Here is a 20403-nt window from a genome sequence, read left to right as displayed (position 1 = left end):
CTGCCACCTGCTGTGGCCCAGCCTAAGGTTCAGGGCCCTGCTGGCCTTACCTGCCCATCCTGGTGTACCCACGCCATCACATAGACACCCGCACACCACATACACACAACACAATATCCTGACACCCGGGGAAAGCAGGCCCACTTGCCCCAGACCCACCTGCTGGAAGGGGGGCTGGGAGGAGCAGTACATATGCTGCAAGGGAGGCTGGTAGCAGAACATCCCAGCACCACTCTCCAGAACTGGGGACTTGACCTTGACCTCTGAACCCTGCTGGAAGAGAAAGCAGATGACTAGGTTAGGCCTTATTTTCTCCCTTTCTTTTTCCTGTGTCTTGAACCTTTATATAAAAGCAACCCCCACTCTACCTCCCCCAAAGCTTATTCCTGGAGAACAACAGAGAACAGAGAAAGGCAGGGATTTTCTCAAGGGAACTCAGCAATTTAGTGGTAGAGCCGGGGCTGCAACTGACAGCAGTCCCTATGCCTCCCCTCACTGCAGGGGAGAGGCTGAGGCTGGGCTGTCCCGAGAAGTCAGGGAGACTTGTGCTGGGGTAGGGACAGGGATCTTCTGGAATAGCACAAGGGTGCAGTGCTGACCTCACTCGACACGCCTGGCTCAGAGTCCTCAGACCTTCTAAGTAGGTGTGCAAAGGACACCAGGAAAAGGTCACAGCTCCAGAACTCTCCCTGAGGATCTATGGTGAGGGGAGCATGGGTAGTGGCCAGATAGGCTGGTCCAGCTGTGGCCCTGGGTCCCTTCTGTTTCCTCCTCTGTACAGCCCCAGGAAGCCCCAGCAGGCTCGCTGGATGGGGCTGGTAGCTCCTCTCCACTCTGACTCCTGGCCATCCCTGACACAGAGCTTTTGCTTCCTGTTCCAGGGGGTCTACACAGTTGCTGGCCTGTGTGAGCCCTGTGGACGCTCTCACGCTGGGCATGGGGAGCCTGCAGCTGCTGCTAGGCATGGTGGCCAGACTCTGCCTTCCCATGCGTGGAGGCCGGCACAGAGTCCCAGGGCCTAGTGCAGAGCTCTCCCGTGAGTAGGGACAGGAGGGTGTGCAGCTAAGCCCTAGAAGGTGGATAAGCCCTGGAGGAGGTGGACTGTGCTTCCTGGGGTTACCAGGGGCCTTGGGAAACCAGATCTGGGCCCAGAGGGGCAAATCAGCTGTGACCTCTCTCTGGGTGTGCCCTGGGGTTGTTGATGCACAGATTGCCGTAATCATAGAATCTCAGGCCTAGAAGGGCCAAGAGTACTTGTGTCCAACCCCTTCATTTGACAGATGATGGGGCTGAGCCCAAAGAGGGGAAGCAATATGCCCAAGGTCACCCAGCAAGTTGACCAGATAGCTGTGTGTCTTTGGAGCTCTTCTCCATGTGTGGGAGGGTAAGGGTGTGAACTCAATCTCAGCCTCACCGTTTGCAGGCTAGGAGACACCTTGGGCAAGTCACTTGGCCTCTATGAGCCTTAGTTTCCTCGTCTGCAACATAAGAATGGTGGGAATTTTCTAGAGTGTTGTTGAGGGGATTAAATGGGAGCACTTGAAAGAAAGCACCTGGCAGAACGATTGGGAGCTATTATTGAGTGGAGGTTTGGGGGCAGTAGCTGAGATGATGGTGCCCTCTCTGTAGGCTGTGGTCATGTTTAACAGGCCTGAGAAGAAGCAGTCAAAGGGCCAGAATAAAGTCCTGTTTTGGCCACACCTGGTAGGCACCCAACCACCTTCTCCATCTTCCTTCTAAACCTTTGTTGGGGTGGCTCGGGGCTGGAATGGGGGCCTGTTTGAAAGCAAGAGGTGAGGGGCTGGTGGGCATGTGGAGTAGGCTCTGCTGAGGCTGCGCCCACTCAGGGACCTCCAAACCAGAGCTGGGGAGCAGAGAGCAAGTTCCCTTTAGCTTTTCTCTTCCCTAAGCAACAATCCCATGAGACAGGTAATGTTGACCTTACTTTTCAGATGAGGCTCAGAAAGGTTAAGACTTGCCCAAGGTCACACAGCTTATGGAGGTCAGGCTATGGAAGGACATGTTAACCTTCCAAGATATTTCCAGGAATATACCCAGGCCCCACTCTGGGCAAAGAATGGGGCCGGGAAGGGTCCCTCCAGACTTAAAGTCCTCTCTCAACTCTGTGTGCTAAGGCTGGGGAGGGAAAAATTGTGTCCTATGGCTCCTCCCCAAGCCCTTTCTCTTGGTCTCTGGAATGTGTTTTTCTTGTCACATTTGCATATGGGCGTGTAGGTCTGGCTGGAGATTCTTGACACTTAAACAAACAGAGAGAAGTCATACACTGGAATCCTGACTCAGGAGCCTCTGAAAGCTGCCAGCTTCTTTAGCTTGGCCTGCCTTCCCCCACCCACTCCCCTCCATGCTGGCCAGGCCAACACCCCCTCCCCAGTTGACCAGGAGGTCCCAACTCTCTGGTCTTGGGTGGAAAACTCTGCAAAGAGAAGGTGGGACTTTGGTCTCAGAGGACTGACTCTTTCTAGGCTGCTAAGAACCGGGACAGCGGGGAGATAGGACTCTCGCTGGCCACTAGTACTTACCAGGACTTGGGGGCCATGCTCCTGGCTGGGGTAGGGGAGGCCGTTACACCAGGCCTCTGCTGAGAAGCCAGGCAGGAAGGCCTCGGCCTCCGCCACGTCCACTGGGATCTCCTCGAAGGCCTCCAGCGGCCCTGGGGTCTTAAAGGAGTGTCCATTGAGGGCCAGGGTGGTCTCGGCCTCCGGGAAGACGTCCTCATGGAAAGGCCGCTTGTACGGGTGGAAGGGCACATGGCTGCCCTTGAGGAATCGCCCGGGGCTGCTTGCTGGGGCCTCCTCAAAGCCAAAGCCAGGATACTTGTCTGAGGGTGAGAGCCGGAAGGGGCCGGGGCCGCGGCCAGCTGGGCAGTGGCCCTGGACTTGCTCGGGGCCTGGTGACGCAATGCGGGGACTGTGTGGGGGCAGTGAGGGTGTCCTCTCTGGAGGGCCGTTGGGCACAAATGACGAGCAGCTGAAGCCGGCATGCTTCTGGGTAGACAGAGAGTAGCAAGCCTGTGAGTGGAGGCTGAAACAGGCCTGGGGACTGGCTGGGACCCTACTCTGTTCTGGGGTAAAGGGGTCTATGGCTGAGCTCTGGAAAGCCCCTAAATGGTGGAGAAGACATAGTCTGCCCTTGGGAGCCCCAATTTCATGAGGGCACCCTGCTGTGAAATCCGGGGTCCCCCAAATCTGATGGTGCTCACAGCCCTGCCCTGGGACAGGCCAAGACTGAAGGGATGAGGAGTGACCCCTCTGGATCTCGGGGTCACTGAGGACTTGTTTGCTGGTGGAGGGGACAAGACAGACCCTGGGAGGTCCCTGGGGGCAGTAAGGTGACTAGTCCACCTGCTGCCTGGGCAGCTGCAGGCCTTGGCCTAAAGCCAGGCCCGGATGCCAGGTACTTACACTCTGTGGGGCAGGGGAGCCTGGGAGGCCCGGCGCCTGCATGAGGTCCCCTTGGCGCTCGCCCTCCAGTCTGGTGGGGCCCGGCAGCGTGACGTCAGACTGCGGCGGGGGCAGTGACACCATCACCCAGTCCTGGCCTCAAAGAAAGCCGCCTGCCATGAGAGTGAGGACCAGCATCCAGGGGTGACCAACCCAGGTTCGCCACCTCCACCCCAACCCCGTCCTTGGGCTGGGACTCTGCCTCCAGTCAGCCATGTGATGAGAGAGAGAGAGGGGGATCCAGAGAGAGAGAGAGAGAGAGACAGAGAGAGAGACAGCAGAGAGAGCAGACCTCTGTGGAGAAAGGGCAAAGCAAGCCAGGTAGGAGCCTCAGGAGGGGCTTGGCTGATCTCAGGCTGCAGCTGCAGAGACTGAACCAGTGAGACCCTGGCTCCCAGCTGGGCCCTGCCTCTGGCTCCTCAGGATCGGTCTCCTGTGTCTACAGCGAAGGGCCTGGCAAGGTGACCGCAGCAGATGGTCTCTATTCAGTGACTGGGCAAGTTGGTGGTCCTGAGGGGAGAGTGAGCTGGTGCGTGGGTCAGACTCATGTTTGGGGTGGGAGCAACCGCCTCCATGCAGGTGAGTCAGCCCTCAGCAGAGGCTGGTCCTGCAGTGACCCAGCAGCCTGGCTGACGTGACCACAGTGTGTAACTGGGGACCCAAAGGTCCCTGGTTGCCTGGCGGCCCTGTGAGCCTAGCAGGCCCTGAGGATGTCGCCACCCACACTGCAGCGCCTGGCAAGTGCTGTTCCACCTGTGTCCTCCAAACCCTAACCTGTGACTTTGTGCAGGCCACTGCCCCTTTCTGAGCTTCCGTTTCCCCATGAAGACCTAGGAGCTTGGGTACATGATTTCGGAGGGCTTTTTCTGCTCAGATCTTCTCCAATCATAGGGGAATCCTGTCCCTAACACAGTGGGGTGGTTAAGAGGACTCAGGCCTCAAAGCCAGGGTTGGCCCTTCCTCTCAAGCTGTGCCAGCAAAGCTCTCTGAACTTCAGTGTCATCATCTAACTGGGAGAGTGACAGGCCCTACCTCACACAGATGTTGTGAGTGTCAAACAAAATCATGCGCAGAAAGCATTCAGCACAGTGCCTGGTGCATAGTCCGTGCCCCATAAATGCCAGTTCTCATTATGAATATTATTGTGAGTGTGGCTCTCACCTTTTTTTTTTTTTTTTTTTTGAGATGGAGTCTCTCTCTGTCACCCAGGCTGGAGTGCAGTGGCGTCATTTTGGCTCACTGCAACCTCCGCCTCCAGGGTTCAAGCAATTCTCCTGCCTCAGCCTCAAGAGTAGCTGGGATTACAGGCTTGTACCACCACACCTGGCTATTTTTTGTATTTTTGCTTTTATTTTTATTTATTTGTTTTTTTTGGAGATGGAGTCTCCCTCTGTTGCCCAGACTGGAGTGCAGTGGCATGCTGTCAGTTCACTGCAACCTCTACCTCCTGAGTTCAAGTGATTCTCCTGCCTCAGCCTCAAGAGTAGCTGGGACTACAGGCACACGCCACCATGTCTGACTAATTTTTGTATTTTCAGTAGAGAAGGGATTTCACTATTTTGGCCAGGCTGGTCTCCAAATCCTGACCTCCGATGATCTGCCTGCCTCTGCCTCCCAAAGTGCTGGGATTACAGTCTAGCTACCGTACCCAGCCTCTCACTCTTACTATCCTCAGCTTTTTGCCCTCCTTTACCACCTGCAAGAGCAATTCCTCTTGAATGTATTTCTCTTTGCCCAAGTGGTCTCTGATAAAAGCTACAGTTTGCTGAGGGTCTGCTCTGGGCTGGCCACTGTGTGAACCATTTGGATGGTTTTCTCGTTCTTCTATCAGAATAACCCTGTAAGGAAGGAGCATTATTGACCCCACCTTCCAGATGAGGATGCTGAAGCTTAGCGGAGTTACATGACTTGCCCAAGTCACCCAGGGGCAAGAACTCTGGTCTGCCTGACTGTAGACTCTGCGCTCTGCTTATGGTTTCTTCACTGAGTGGGTGTCAGAGTTGGGGTAGGCTAAGCTGGGAGTCCAGGCAGCAAGAAAAGCATGAGGTGTACACTCACCCCTTCTACCCAAGACCCCCTCAAGTTGGAGCAGGGCAGCTGTGCTGTTCTCAGGCCATGTTCTTTCCAGAGCTCTGGGAGGGAGAGGTGGCTGGCCTCACTGGCCCCATGGTACCCAGGCTGGGGTTGGCACATCTTTGCTGAATAAACCATCAATAAACCTCATTTGACAGAGCGGGTAACAGGGAAAAGAAGAGGAGGCAATTTGCCCAAAGATCCCATGGGGGATCAGTGGTGGAGGGGCTGGAAGCCGGGGTCCAGGTGGGGGCCTGGTGGGAGACTCTCCCGCCCCTTCAAGAGTCCCCACCACCCCTTCTTGACGTCCTGGCGCCTGCTCATTCCGCAATGCTAAATGTGGCGTGACCGGGAAAGCGCCGAGCTGGCCGTAACGGGACACCACAGCGGAGCAGGCATGGGGCCCGAAAGGTGCGGGGCAGCCCACCTCCTGTTCCGCATCACTGCCTACTGCTCCCTGGACAGCTCCTCCTGGACAGCTCGGGCCTGCCTGGCGGCCACACCTCACCTTGGCCCAGAGCTACCTCTTGGGAGGTGGTGCAGCGGGCTTGGCACCTTCCCAAGGCATCCTCCAGCTCCAAATGGGAGGCTGGGGCCCTTCCTCCCCGCCAGATGTCAGGCTTTGTAACCTGGGGAGGCTGGCCACTCCCCTCCCTGCAGCTGGGGTAGCACAGTGGTTTAGAGCAAGGATTTGGAGTCAAGCCCAGCTGAATTCCAGCCCCAGCTCTGTCACTTTTTGGCTGTGTGACTTTGAACAAACTGTGTAGCTCTCTGTGCCTCACTTTCTGCATCTGGGAAATGGGGCACACGGACCCACCTCACAGGGTCATTGTGAGGATGGTGTGCACAAGGTGCTGGCACAGGGAAGATGCTCAAGGACACGTGTCATACATCTGGCCTCTGTTGGCCAAGTGTGGCTGGGCCCAGGGGTCTTTGGCCCCAGGCTCTACAGCTTCTCTGATGCTCTCGCTGCCTCAGGCCTGGCAGCCCTGGGGCGACTGGCTGATGACCAAGCCCCAGGTGGCAGCTGCCCCTGCTAGCCCTCCCTACCTGCCTGCCTTCACTCAGCCTGGCTTAGACTCCAGCACTGCTGCCCTGCAGATGTGAACCTGGGGAGGCCTCTCTGAGCTCCAGCTCAGGCGTTCACCACCTCCTGAGGGTCTGGCCTGCCCAGAATGATCCCCACAGTCTCGGCCTCGCCCCATTCTTCCACCTGTTCTGTATTCCCCAGGACATCATCTCCAGCTCCAGCTGAGTTCCTGCATGTCAGAGGCCTTAACAGAGGCTTCAGTTCACAGCCATGACTTTCACAGCCTCGCTTGGCCAAACCACCCTGCTACCTCTTCCAATTCCCTGGGGCCAGGATGAGAACCAGGGAAGTTATGCAGAGTTCAGAGGCCCACCCCTTAATTTGCATGAAGGATGCAGAGGTTCCTGATTGGTCTTCAGGGATTCCTCTGGGCAGGTTTTGTAAGTGGGGACTCCTGTTTTGGTGACCATGATGCCCCTTGGTTGCAGCTAAAACTCTATTCTACAGGTGAGGCCCAGGGAACAGGTAAAGTGACTTTCCTTTTTTTTTTTTTTTTTTGAGACGGAGTCTCACTCTGTCGCCCGGGCTGGAGTGCAGTGGCCGGATCTCAGCTCACTGCAAGCTCCGCCCCCCGGGTTCACGCCATTCTCCTGCCTCAGCCTCCCGAGTAGCTGGGACTACAGGCGCCCGCCACCTCGCCCGGCTAGTTTTTTGTATTTTTTAGTAGAGACGGGGTTTCACCGTGTTAGCCAAGATGGTCTCGATCTCCTGACCTCGTGATCCGCCCGTCTCGGCCTCCCAAAGTGCTGAGATTACAGACTTGAGCCACCGCGCCCGGCCTAAAGTGACTTTCCTAAGGCCACATGGCTCAGGAGAGAGGGGGTCCTCAGGGGCTGGTCAGAAGGCCTCTGACTGGTGTTTATGAGGGGCTCCTGTGCAGCACTAGGAAGGGCTCACTGCAGGAACCTGGATGAGGGTGCCTTGGTCCTGACCCTTCCCTGGAGTAACTGGCAGAGCCCCTGAAGCTGGATGACCTGGAGTCAGGGCTGGATTTGAATCACAGGAACTGTGGGACTTTGGTTGGGCATGATGCTTAACTTCCTTCCCCATGCCTCAGTTTCCTCATCTGTAAAATAGGACTAATAAATACATTCCTCTCTGGAGGATTAATAAAATATTGCTTGTAAATAGCTTAACACACAGTACTTGCTCAATAAATGATAGCTATTATTAATAATTAGCAGTGGGACAGAGTTTATTTAAGGCCTGAGTTATGGGCTGAGTAGGGGGGAGCATCAGGAAGGGAACTCCCCTTTCCTGCCTTCTCCTGCCTCCTACCTCCAGGTCCTTGACGTTGTCCTCTCCCATTGGCAGAGTCTAAACTTCCCTCTTCCTGACTCTCTGGCCTCAGAGGTCATTTCCGCCATTCCCATGTGGTAGAGCTAGTATCTGTAGAAACTCCTGGGGACTTACATGGAGAGGAAGGGGGTTGACTCTGTTGTTTTGGATCTCTCGGGAGGTCTTTCTGCTGGCCCCAGTGTCTTGGGGCTGACATCTGCATTCAGAAGGGATCTTTCGTAGAAGTCTAACCTTTATCCTGCCTGTTCCAGTTTCAGGGAGCACTGGAACTGGATAGAATGTGTGTGCAAGTATCAGCAAATACCAGCACAGGAGGCCCAGTCAACTCTCCTGCCTTCTCAGATTCCGGGAGCTCCTCCAGATCACTCTCATGACCTGCACCTTAATATGGGCACCCACAACCCACAATCCACAGCACCTGCTTCCTGGCTGAGGCTCTCACTGGCAGACTGCCCTGGCGCCCCTTCGTCGCAGCTCCACATCTGCAGTGCACTCTAAAGTTTCCTCTGCACCTTTTTTTTTTTTTTGAGACAAGGTCTTGCTGTTGCCCAGGCTGGAGTGCAGTGGCATGACCATCACTCACTGCAGCCTCGACCTCCTGGGCTCAAGTGATCCTCCTGCCTCAGCCTCCCAAAGTGCTGAGATTACTGCGCCTAGCCTCTCTGCACTTTTGTGTCTCTTGTCTCATGTTATCCTCCCTTTGCCCTGGAGGATAGGGGGCAGTGGTGTGCAGAGCCAGTTGGTAGGGGCTCATGAGAGCCAATTGTGCCCATTTCTTCCCAACTCCATGTCCAGTGAAATTGGTGGAGATCAGCCACAGTGGGAGTATTTGCCCATGGAAATTAGCAAATCCTACAAATCAGAGCCTTTTTAAACATCATGATTTATTTACTTTTGAAAGCTGACTGGTTAACATTTACCAACACACCACTGGCAGGGGAGCAAGGTCATTAAGCCCATTTTTTAGGGGAGAAAATTGAGACCCAGAGAGAAGAAATGACCTGTGCAGGGCTACACAGCTGACTGAAAACCACATCTGACTCTCAGGTCTTGAGAGCCACGACCATACCCCCAGACACTGCCTCTCCAGGGTGCACCCCTGGCAAAACCTTGACCAAAGACCTTTTCAGCATCTGGGCTTTCTGGCCACCTTCTGCCTGCCATGATCCTTGGGGAGTGGGAATGGAAGAGGTGGACTTGATCTGCCCTGGCATCAGAGAGAAGAAAGAAATGGCCCTTTGGCATGAGTAGAGGGGATGGCGAGTGGGAAATTCCCTAGAAAGCCTGACAACAGGATCAAGAATCATCAAGGACCCACACTCATCGTTACTGCGTTCCTGCTCTGTGCCCTTCTCACAAACAGCTGGCCTGTGCCCCCTCTACCCATCAACATCTCCCCACCTATCAGAGAACCTTCTCTTGGCTCTTTAGGACTCAGGCAGATGAGGCTGTTTAGGCGTGGGGGCCAGGGAACACTGCTGGCTGTGTGACGTTGGATAACTCACTTCCCTTTTCTGTACTTCAGTTCCTTTATAAGTCAAATGAGCCCCTGGGACCATTAATGTCTAAAGATACTGAGGCTAATCCTGTGGAGGTATGTACCTGGTGGAGGAGTGTACCCTGTGGAGGCATGTACCCTGTGGAGGTGTGTACCTTGTGGAGGTATGTACCCTGTGGAGGTGTGTACCCTGTGGAGGTGTGTACCCTATGGAGGTATGGATCCTGTGGAGGTGTGTACCCTGTGGAGGTATGTACCCTGTGGAGGTGTGTACCCTGTGGAGGTGTGTACCCTGTGGAGGTATGGATCCTGTGGAGGTGTGTACCCTAGGGAGGTGTGTATCCTGTGGATGTATGGATCCTGTGGAGGTGTGTACCCTGTGGAGGTATGGATCCTGTGGAGGTGTGTACCCTAGGGAGGTGTGTACCCTGTGGATGTATGGATCCTGTGGAGGTGTGTACCCTGTGGAAGTGTGTACCCTGTGGAGGTGTGTACCCTATGGAGGTATAGATCCTGTGGAGCTGTGTACCCGGTGGAAGTGTATACCCTGTGGAGGTTTGTACTCTGTGGAGGTGTGTACCCTGTGGAGGTATGGATCCTGTGGAGGTGTGTACCCTAGGGAGGTGTGTATCCTGTGGATGTATGGATCCTGTGGAGGTGTGTACCCTGTGGAGGTGTGTACCCTGTGGAAGTGTGTACCCTGTGGAGGTGTGTACCCTATGGAGGTATGGATCCTGTGGAGCTGTGTACCTGGTGGAAGTGTATACCCTGTGGAGGTGTGTACCCTGTGGAGGTATGGATCCTGTGGAAGTATGTACCTTGCGGGAGTGTGTACCCTGTGGAGGTGTGGATCCTGTGGAGGTGTGTGCTCTGTGGAGGCGTGTACCCTGTGGAGGTGTGTACTCTGTGGAGGCGTGTACCCTGTGGAGGTGTGTACTCTGTGGAGGTGTGTACCCTGTGGAGGTATGGAACCTGTGGAGGTGTGTACCCTGTGGAGGTATGGATCCTGTGGAGGTGTGTACCTTGTGGGAGTGTAGATCCTGTGGAGGTGTGTACCCTGTGGAGGTGTGGATCCTGTGGAGGTGTGTACCCCTGTGGAAATGTGTATACTTGTGGAGGGGTGTATACCTGTTGAGGAGGATATAACCACGGAAATGTGTACCCTGTGAAGGTATGAACACTGTAGCGATATGTTCACCTGTGGAAGTGTGTACCGTGTGGAGGTGTATACACATGTGAAGATATGTATATCTGTGGAGGTGTATACACCTGGGGAAGGGTGTTCACCTGTGGAGGTATGTACCCTATGGAGGTGCACACACTGTGGAGGGGCGTACACCTGTGGAAGTGTGTATACTTGTGGAGGGGTGTGGGCCTGTTGAGGAGTGTACACCTGTGGAAGTATATTCACCAGTGGAATTGTATAGCCTGTGGAGGTGTGTACACCTGTGGAAGTGTATACTTGTGGAGAGGTGTACACCTGTTGAGGAATGTACATCTGTGAAGATGTGTAGCCTGTGGAGGTGTGAACCCTGTGGAGGTATGTTCACCTGTGGAAGTGTGTACCCTGTAGAAGTGTGTACCGCATGGAGAGGTGTACCTCTGTGAAGGGGTGTACACTTGTGGAAGTATGTTCACCTATGGAAGGGTGTACCCTGTGGAAGTGTGTTCACCTGTGGAGGTATGCTCACCTGTGGAAGTGTGTACACTTTTGGAAATGTGCACACCTGTGGAAGGGCGTACACTGTGGATATGTGTACACCTATGGAAGGGTGTACTCTGTGGAGGTGTGTACCCTGTGGAAGTATGTGCTCTGTACTCTGTAGAGGTGTGTACCCTGTGGAGGTGTGTACCTCATAGAGGTGTGTAGCCTGTGGAGATATGTACCCTGTAAAGGTGTATCTGGCCCACAGAGCTGTCAGCTGGGACCTCACCCCTCTTCTGCCTTTATGTGGGGCCCCCTTGAGGACATCCTCAAGAAGATCAGGAAGAGCTGGCTGAGTTTTTACACTCCAGGAGGGAGGAGCTGTATTATCATCCCATTTTATAGATAAGGAAACTGAGACTCAGAGAGGTTAACCTGACTTGCCCAAGTTCACTCAGCTAGTAAATTATGCACCCCAGGATTCCGACCTAGGCTTCAAAGCCAGCATGCTGAACCATTACCAAGGCCCCACCTTGGGAACGCCTCAGCCTCCCTGCTCATGCCTGAAAGGTGGGCAGGGGCGACGTTGGAGGTTTCCTTGGGAGGGTCTGTCCCTGCCTCCCCTGTGGGCAGCTGAATCACAGGGACAGGCAGGCTTGGGGCACCAAGGGTCCTCCCCAGGCTCTCTTCACGCTCCCTGCTGCCTCCCATCTGGCTGCCTCCTACCCACTCTTTATGAGAGAGGTGGAGACAGCTCGGTTCCACCTTAATGGTTTCTGTTACTGGCTGTGGCAGCATGCTTTACGAGGGGTGGGGCCCGGCCGGGTGCTGGCCTGTAGCCCCACCTAGGGCTCCACCAGACAGGCTGCTGGGAGGGGTCCCCTGGAGCAGCTCAGCAATTACGGGGGTGGCAGGGAAGGGCCTGAGGGCCGTGCCTGAGGCTTGGGCACCCCAGGAAACTCGGGGTCTGGGAATGCCAAGAAAGAGGGGGTTTCTAACTCCTTTCTCCCCATCAATGTTGGAAGTTCTGAGGGCAAAATTCTGGCCTCTCTGGCTCTTAACCCAGCATCAGTTTCGGAAAATGGGTTGCGTGCCCCTGCCTCGAGATCTGACTCAAGTGCAGAGCAGGTAGGGACAGAATGGGCAGGGAGAGGAGTGGGGAGAACAAAGCATGAAAAGCTACCATGTCCCCCAGGTGACGCTTTCCTCCATGTGAGCCACTGACACCTGCAGCTGAGTCATTCCAGCCCCCAAATCAGGCCTCTCCTAAAGCCCCTTCAGCATTCCCGTGCGCCTCTGGAAGCAGGCTGGCCCCAGAGCATTGCCTAGCATGCCCATCCTGGAAAAGCACTCGAGCCCCGGACCAATCTCTAACCCTTATTTATTGTAATCTTAGTCCTCTTGTCCTGTCCTTCCTGCCATTCACAAAGCCACCCACTAGAGCCTGTTTAAGGGCAATAGACTCATCCCTTCTCCAGGGACGGTCCCAGCTTTGCTTCAGATGCCTGACTCCAACAGTGTCCAGTCTCCCACTCTCCTTTGCCCAGCACCCCTTCCTTTTCACCATCCCTGGCTGCCTCTGGGGGCAGCTTCCTGTCTCTCCAGCCCCTTTCTAGCCTCTGCCACCCAGCCGTGGCCCCAAAGAAGCCAAATCCAAGGACTCACAGTGAGCTCTGGGTCATGGCCACCATCACCGCTTCGGGGAGTCATCCAGCCTGCAGCTCCCCGGGAGCCTCCATCGAGGTATAAATACTCCCACATCCCTGGACCGGCCCCCTGCCTGAGGGCTGAGGCGGGGCTGTCTCCCCAGGCCAGGCAGGCAGGTCACATGCCCCATAAATGCCACAGGACCACAGGCCCTTCCTAGCAGCCCTGGGGAGGCCAACTGGAGCCTGACCTCTCTGGATGGATGGATGGATGGATGGATAGATGTATTTATGTATGTACAGATGAACAGTTGGATGAATGGACAGATCATCGGATGGAGAGATTGATGGAAGGACAAGGATGGATGGAAAGCTAGACAGATGGGCAAATCAACAGACAGATGGATGAATGCTTTATTTTTTATTTTAAGTATTTTTATTTCTGTGAGTATCTATAGTGTAAAGGATGAATATTTAGAGGGATAGATGGATGGAGGTCCTTGACCTACCTGTGAATGTTTATTCTGTTTTTTTTTTTTTTTTTTTTTGAGATGAAGTCTCACTCTGTCACCCAGGCTGGAGTGCAGTGGCACGGTCTTGGCTCACTGCAACCTCCACCTCCTGGGTTCAAGCGATTCTCCTGCCTCAGCCTCCCAAGTAGCTGGGATTACAGACGGGCACCACCAAGCCTGGTTAACTTTTGTATTTTTAGTAGAGACGGGATTTTGCCATGTTGGCCAAGCTGGGGATGCTTATTTCGTAGATGGAAAGAAAGGAATGTTTGGTTTCAAGGAAACAAGAAATGCTACCTCCCAAAGCTCCCATTCATTCCTTTCTGAGGCATACCTACTAGGACTGCTTCTGTCCTCTGCTAGTCTGAGAGATCAGCCCTATTGGGTTCTTCCTACTCCTTAGATGCTCCTTGCCAGAGACCTCCCACCTAAGCATCCTCAGCCCCCAGGGATCTTTTGCTCTTACTCTTGGGTGTCATTCATGGTCTGCCTCTTCCACCCTCTTGCCTCCCTGCCTACTCTGGAGTCCAGGCTCTGAGGCTGTGAGTCTACCCCAACATCTTGCTCCCAGAAGCAAGGTCAGCAAGCTTGCCCTGCCGAGGTTAGTGGGGGAGGGCAATTCCCAGTTCCAAGTACATAAAACCCTTAGACAGGCAGTTTAAGGAGAAGGATCTCCCACCTCCACCTTCCCCAGGTTCTAGAGATGAGGTCTTGCTTTGTTGCCCAGGCTGGTCTCAAACTCCTGGGGTCTCACCTCAGCCTCTGGAGTATATGAGACCAAAAGTGCATGCCATGGTGCTCACCTATTCCCAGGGATTTTTGAAGCCATGGCTGAGTCTGATGGTGAGAACTGGCCTGACCTGTGACTTGGAGATGGACAGGGTGACCTAGAACAACTGACGGCTTGACTGGAAAGCTGGGCTTTTGAGAAGGAGGAACTTGCTGCCTGCTTGATCCTTCCAGGGGGCAGTGTGCAGAAAGAAGTGATCTGAGGCCTTAGACATTGGTTTCTAGAGAAGAAAGTTCCCTGAAATCCTCAGTTTGCCCAGCTGTGATAGGGGCCAAAAAGAATGGCTGATGAGGTGGGGCATGAGTAAAGGACCAGGAGGCTTTTGCACAGATTATGAAGCCTGGCCTTCATCCCTACTACAACAAGCTTCCTTCAGCTACACTGGCTGAAGGGGATGGAGAAATGGGCTGAGGGATGGGATGAAGTGGTTGACCTCTAAGCACTCATTAGCTCTGGGTCCTTGTGGCCCGGAAGTCCCACCTCTGTAATGAAGTCACCCAGGACTGAGCCTGATGGTCCCACCCCCAGCCTCCTGTGGGCTACATAGGTAATTGGCTTCGGAGTTGATGGGCTGTGGCAGTGATTGGCAGCAAAGGATTTGATCTCTGAGACCAACAGACATATTGGAGCTTGATCTCACCTCCCCCGTAACCTGGCGTTATCATCTCTGGAAGCCTTCACTGAGCCCAGATCCCGGCTTCCCTGCAGAATCCCCCTTTTCCCTCACAGTGAGGCCTCCTGACCAAGGACTGCAGGAGGGTCCTCTCCCAGCTCTGCTCTCAGTGTGGGCTAGTCATGGGAATAAACTTCGTTCCCTCTTTTATAAAACGGGGTCTTCGTCTTTGCCCTACATACTTCACCTGGCTGTCCTGGGGACCCCGTGAGAACCAGAATGTCAAAATCCTCAGAAGTTAAACCAGCACCAGCTTGTCTGGTGCCCCTGCCTCCTCCCCTGGGGTCCTAGGCCTGTACGATTTCAGGAGTGGGATGGAGCTGAGTGAGATCTTTTTACCTTTAACCATCCCCCCTTCCTAGGGGTGTGCCCCAGGGGGATGGTCAAGAGGGCCCTCGTCTTGCTGGTGCGCTCCCTCTTTGCCTGTCCACCTGAGTGGGGGCAAAGAAATGGCCCAGGATCCCACTATCTGTTGGGCCAGGGGCCTCTCACACACTGTACATATCATTATCAGAACTGCTCATTAATACCAATCTATTATTAGGGATATTAATTCTGCCACCACTACTAATAATACAGATTTAGTACAAGACAAATACAAACTGGTGCACCTCCTCCCTCAACGCCATCTGGCACAGGGGACAGGCAGGTGGTTATCTCCTTGAACTTAATAAGCCTTGGAGTGAGAAGTGCACTGGGAGGCCCTCCTGCCCAAGCCCCTCTTTATTTGACAGATGGGGAAACTGAGGTCCCACCAGTGGGAGAGATTGCTCCCTGCTACGCAGGCGTCTGTGCACTGCTCCTTCCTCCAGGCTCCAGGGCTATGGGAAGCAACTCTGAGCACCTAATCATGTCCCTGAAGAAGGGGCAGGCTCTGGGGGTGTTTACCTGAACCCATTCAGCTCCTTGGCTCCAGCTGCCATCTTTCTTCCTCGACCACCCTCAGAGCATCCTGGGTTTGGCATTGCCACCCCAAATAATTTTTTCTCCAAAACCCTTCCCACTTCAGGCAGATTGGACATGCTCATGGGAAGGCACAGAGAAGCAGAGCCACCTCTATCAATCTACATGCTCTTGGTGCCCAGTGTAGGCTCCAGGAACCCTCTCCAGAGGAAGCCGGGGACACTGCCCCCACTGACAGTGAGGACTGCTGTGGTCACTCTGGGCCTGTGTGGAGGAGGGGTGCTAAGTGCAGAGTCTGATAATTGGGTTTTCTGATCACAGCAGTGTATGTGTGTGTGTGTGTGTGTGTGTGTCCTTCCTCATGTACATCCTATGCCTTCCGAGACTGATGGGCTGGTGCAGTCTGGGACATGGCTATGGAATTTACAAGTGTAGGTGGGGCCTCCAACTGTCTCCAGGCAATCTGGTTCCAGGGATGCACCCCATTCTCATTCTCTGTGTGTGTGTGCGTGCTTGTGTGTCTATGTGTGTGTGTCTCTGTGTGTGTCTCTCTGTATGTATATATGTATGTGTGTGTGTGCATGTGTGTATCTCTGTGTGTGTCAGGGTGTGTCTCTGTGTGTGTCTGTGTGTGTCTGTATGTATATACGTATGTGTGTGTGCATGTGTGTATCTCTGTGTGTGTGTCTGGGTGTGTGTCTGTGTGTGTCTCTGTGTCTGTGTGTGTCTCTGTGTCTGTGTGTGTGTGTGTGTCTCTGTGTCTGTGTGTGTGTGTGTTGTGTGTGTGTGTGTGTGTCTGTGTGTGTGTGTCTGTGCTGTAGTTTGTCAGAGGCAGTGGGGGGAGCCCTGAGGGCCCCAGAGAGTGTACCAGGGCAGGATTTGGAACTGACTGACCGTGCATCCTCTTGTGAGCATGGGGTGGAGGGCGAGGCTCAGACCTTGCAGTGGGCTCTCTGTTGCATCCTGGAAGGGGATGGGAGGGTCTTGAGGGGTGCCTACCCCTGGAAGCTTCTAGAGTAGCTTTGAGAGCACAGGTTCCCTTTTCCCCATGACTCACAGGCTGGCTCTTCAGTCAAGTTCCTCAAGAGATCACGATTCAGCGAATTCTCTCCCTGGCCGCATTAATCTGAGCTGACTAAGCAAGGGCCACAGGTAGGGTAGAGACCCGGGGATGTGCATTACTAATCAACCCTAAAAATCCCTGCTCCTGCTTCCATGCCCCCCCTTCCTTGGCCCTCCATGCCTAATAGGATCAGTTACGTTCCCGGCCCCCTGAGAAAGGCTGCCCCGGCCCCACTTTGGGGCTCTCTGATAGTGTCTCTCCATCCTCCCTTCACTGCCACATGCCCGCAGTGTGGGGGTCTGTCTGGACACTAGGTCTCCACTTGTCTTGTTGCATCTGAACTCATTTTTACTGTTTGGCGAGCATCCAGCCTTTACGGCCCAGATAGGATGAGGAAGCTAAGGGTTGCTCCAGGGATGATCTCATCCTGCCTGTTTTGCCCATTGGCATGGCTCTGGGCTTTTCCTCAACGCTCAGAGAACCTGGAGGACACCCCAGAACCTGGCGGGGATGCTGGTGAGAGGTGTTGGACTCCAAGGGAACCTGTGACATAGGGGGAGATACATCTTGAGGAATGGAGTAGGAGGGGGAGATGGGGATAGGAGTGTGGTTGGAGGTGGGAGTGACGAGGTGAGGTAAGGAGGAAGGATCAGGACGGGGTGGCAGTGATGGAGGCAAGTTTGGGGATGAGGATGAGTAGGAAGGGGGCTGGGCTGGGATTGAAGATGGGAATGGAGGTAGGTTGTGATGGGGAAAGAGACAGAGACAGGTGGAAAGGTGAGGGATGAGGTTGGAGTTGGGCACAGAGAGGCAGGGAGGGGCAGGGGATGGAGATGAATAAGGTGGAAAGACCCAATGTATTCTGGAACCCTGTGGTTGGTGCTTTTGGGAGGCCCTCTCCCAGAGGTCATCTTGTCTTTCCCCAGCTCCTGGAGGTCATCTCATCCTTCCCCAGCTCCTGGGCATGTTGCCAGCTCAGCCCCACCCATCCCAGATCAATGGTTGCCTCTCCACTCAGGAAACCGCCTTCTGTGGTCACATAGTCCAGTCAAACTCAACCTAAAACGCTGAGAACTTTCTCTGAAGTCTATCAATCGCTCCTGCTGCAGAAGCCAATCTTGGCTTCCTGAGCTCCCCTCTTCCAGCCACAGCGGGGATGGCAGGCTGTGATTTGGAAGGACAGAGGGGAGGGCATACCTGCAGGACCTCGGTCCCCTCCATTCTTCTGTTATGGGCGGATGAGGAGGCAGGCAGAAGTGGACCGCAACTTCATTAGAATGTGGAGTCGGAGAGAATAAGGGGGCAGCGGGAGTGGGGCCTTTCTGTCCCTGCCAGTGCCCAAGCAAGCAGGGCATTTCAATGTGACTTAGAACAGTCTCTGCCTATGTGCCTGGGCCTTGTGCAGGCAATGGGGGTTCTGCTGGTTCATGAAACCCAGGTGTCAACTCAAACCTGAAAGGGGGAGGTTAGACATCAGGAAGGACTTCCTGGCTAGAGAAGGTGAAGAGTCCAAGGAAAGAAGTGATATGTTGCTTTCTTAGAGGCCAGATGGGACTCTCCGGGGGACGGGGGAAAGGAAGCGGAGGGCACATGACAGAAGGCGTATGTCACCCGTGGGCTTTCCCCCTTGTCTTTAACTTTCCTAAGGCTTCTCATGATGAAGCCTTTTCACGATGAAGACGGCTGTGGGTTGGAGGCAATGTGGTGTCAGTGTGTGGATGAGACAAAGCTGGGGAGCAGGGAGGGGTCCTAAGCCCCCTAATGTTTCTCTAGCTTCCCAGGACCCACTGGTCCAGAGGATTCTGGGGCTCCCTGAGCCCCTGGGAAATAAAGTCCTATGAGAACTCCCTGGCATTCCCGGGAGAACAGGTTCCTGGCTCTGGGAGGGAGTGAGGCACCGGGCCTGGGGGGGCAGCGTGCCTCGGCAGGCCCTGGAGCCGAGAGCTGAGCTCGCAAAGGCAGCGCGGGCGGGGCTGGGTGGGGAGTCAGGAAGACATGTGCCTCTCCCTGTGGCTCCTGTGCCTCTGAGGATCCCCAACCTGGGGCAGCCCTCACCCCCTCTGCCCCTCTTCAGGACTCAGCCTGGCTCTGTCCCTGCCTGGCTCACCCTGAACCCCTCACAGAGCCACAAAAGAAAGGGACCAGGATAGGAGGTGCTGCCCCTTCCCCCATCCACCGGGGGTGCCTTTCTACTGCCTGTGTCTTGTGGTCAGGGAATGAGCAAGATGGTAAAAGGGTCTGAGCCAAGCCCGATGGGGACAGGACTGCAGTGCAACGCTGCCCTTGGATCCGAGGAACTAGGGTTCCCTGGTGCGGGAGGAAAAAGGTTACGGGGCAAGCAGAACTGGACCCTGCAGCGGTGAAGATTTCAGAGAGGCTCCAGGAGGGACTTCATGACTATGAGGAAACTGACCAGATTTTCTCCTTCAAGGATTAGGAAAACTAGGAGGGGCAGCCCTGCTCGACGTGGGCAATGAGTGGCATAGGGGCAGGGGATGGATAGGGTGACTTCCCAAGAGGAGCCCCTCCACCGGGGTCCCTTTCCGCTGACCAGTTGTGCATTGCCACAAAGCACATCCAAACATATCCCCCATGCCTGTAGGTGCCAAGAGAAGAGGCAAACACACCCACTTGTTAGAGTCTACTCTTCATCCAACGGGCTTCTTTGGATATTTAGGGAGGGCCTGGGGGACTCCACGGGGAATGCCAGAACCTTATCTGAGCAGGTAGTGGGTGGGGAGGAGTCAGGGGAGCTGGCAGGCGCTTCCTGCTGCTTCGGCCATTTCCCTAAGGGCCTTCACTCTTCACACCCCCAACTCTAGGCCCCAAAGGCCTAAGGGCTCCCTGCCTGGCCCAGTTCTGCTCACCAGGACTCTGCCTTAGGGGTCTTGCCTGAGAGAAATGGAGTTGGGGATGGAAGGTGACCAGCATCAACTCCTAGCCACAGCACCTGTTTGCCACCTGTCTGCTTCGCCACAAGGTGCACCATCTCCTTCCTTTCTGCAACCCAGGTCTCTGCATGGGCCCAGGCATCTAGACCCCAGCCTAGGCTGCATGGAGATGTTGAGCAATTCTTTGATCTGCACAAACCTTGGTGCCCCCAGCTCCCAGAGCTGGGCTCTCCCTTCTTCACTTGGAAAACCACTAGACGGAGAACATGGCCCCCTGCCTTTCAGCTCTAGTTTTCCAGAACTAGCACTTCTGAATCCTTATTACCCCCCAGCACAGGGTGAGTTAGCACATCTCCAACACACAGAGACACACACAAAATCCAGCACATGCCAGAATGAGACCTACACCACAGCAAGAAGGATTAAAGTTGGACAATCTAGAAAAGGAACTGGAGGGGGGCGTCGGGGAGGGGGTGCCCCTTGGCCTCCAGGCACTCACCCGAATTCTGAGTCTCCCTTGAGCTGCAGTGAGAATGTGGGGAGCACCCAGGTGCTCCCAGTCACTCCTGAGCCCCGTTAAAAAGGCAAACCCCCTCCCCATGCCCCAGCCCGGCCCTGCTGGCCTCCACGGCTGACTTGGGCCGGGGCTCCTCTTACCTGCTCAGTGAAGCAGGTCGGCGTGGGGGCCCGGGTCTGGGGGGACAGGAGCTCTGTCCGTCTGTCAGTCCGTCAGCTCGGCCGTCCTGGGTCTGTGCTGACATCAGGTGAGGGGAGGCAGCTGCCAGGTGAGCCAATAATTATGATATCAGCTTCCCCTTGCCCGGAGGGGCTGCTGCCAAAACGGGGAGAAGAGAAAGGT

At 54.9% G+C, this 20403-nt stretch overlaps 1 protein-coding gene across 8 annotated transcripts in view; it reads right to left on the bottom strand.

Moving 5' to 3' along the window:
* Positions 1–20403, bottom strand: part of FOXN1 (forkhead box N1) — a 32570-nt gene extending 12167 nt beyond the window's left edge. Inside the window, exons 1-4 of one of the 8 annotated variants that reach the window (XM_033184390.1) lie at positions 20202–20403; positions 3423–3554; positions 2541–3005; positions 160–273 (exon numbers count right to left, since the gene is read on the bottom strand). In XM_033184390.1, coding sequence (XP_033040281.1) covers positions 160–273; positions 2541–3005; positions 3423–3545 — 702 coding nt within the window. In that variant the 5' untranslated portion in view covers positions 3546–3554; positions 20202–20403. Of the gene's footprint in view, positions 1–159; positions 274–2540; positions 3006–3422; positions 3575–12731; positions 12815–20201 lie in introns of those variants that run through there. The other 7 variants (XM_033184391.1, XM_033184389.1, XM_033184392.1 and 4 more) reach the window with 7 other exon arrangements.

The sequence above is a fragment of the Trachypithecus francoisi genome, unplaced genomic scaffold (genome assembly GCF_009764315.1).
Source record: "Trachypithecus francoisi isolate TF-2019V2 unplaced genomic scaffold, Tfra_2.0 Lachesis_group20, whole genome shotgun sequence".
Classification (NCBI taxonomy): Eukaryota; Metazoa; Chordata; class Mammalia; order Primates; family Cercopithecidae; genus Trachypithecus; species Trachypithecus francoisi.
The sequence above is the reverse complement of the archived record's forward strand: the minus strand, read 5'-3'. Positions and strand labels throughout refer to the sequence as shown.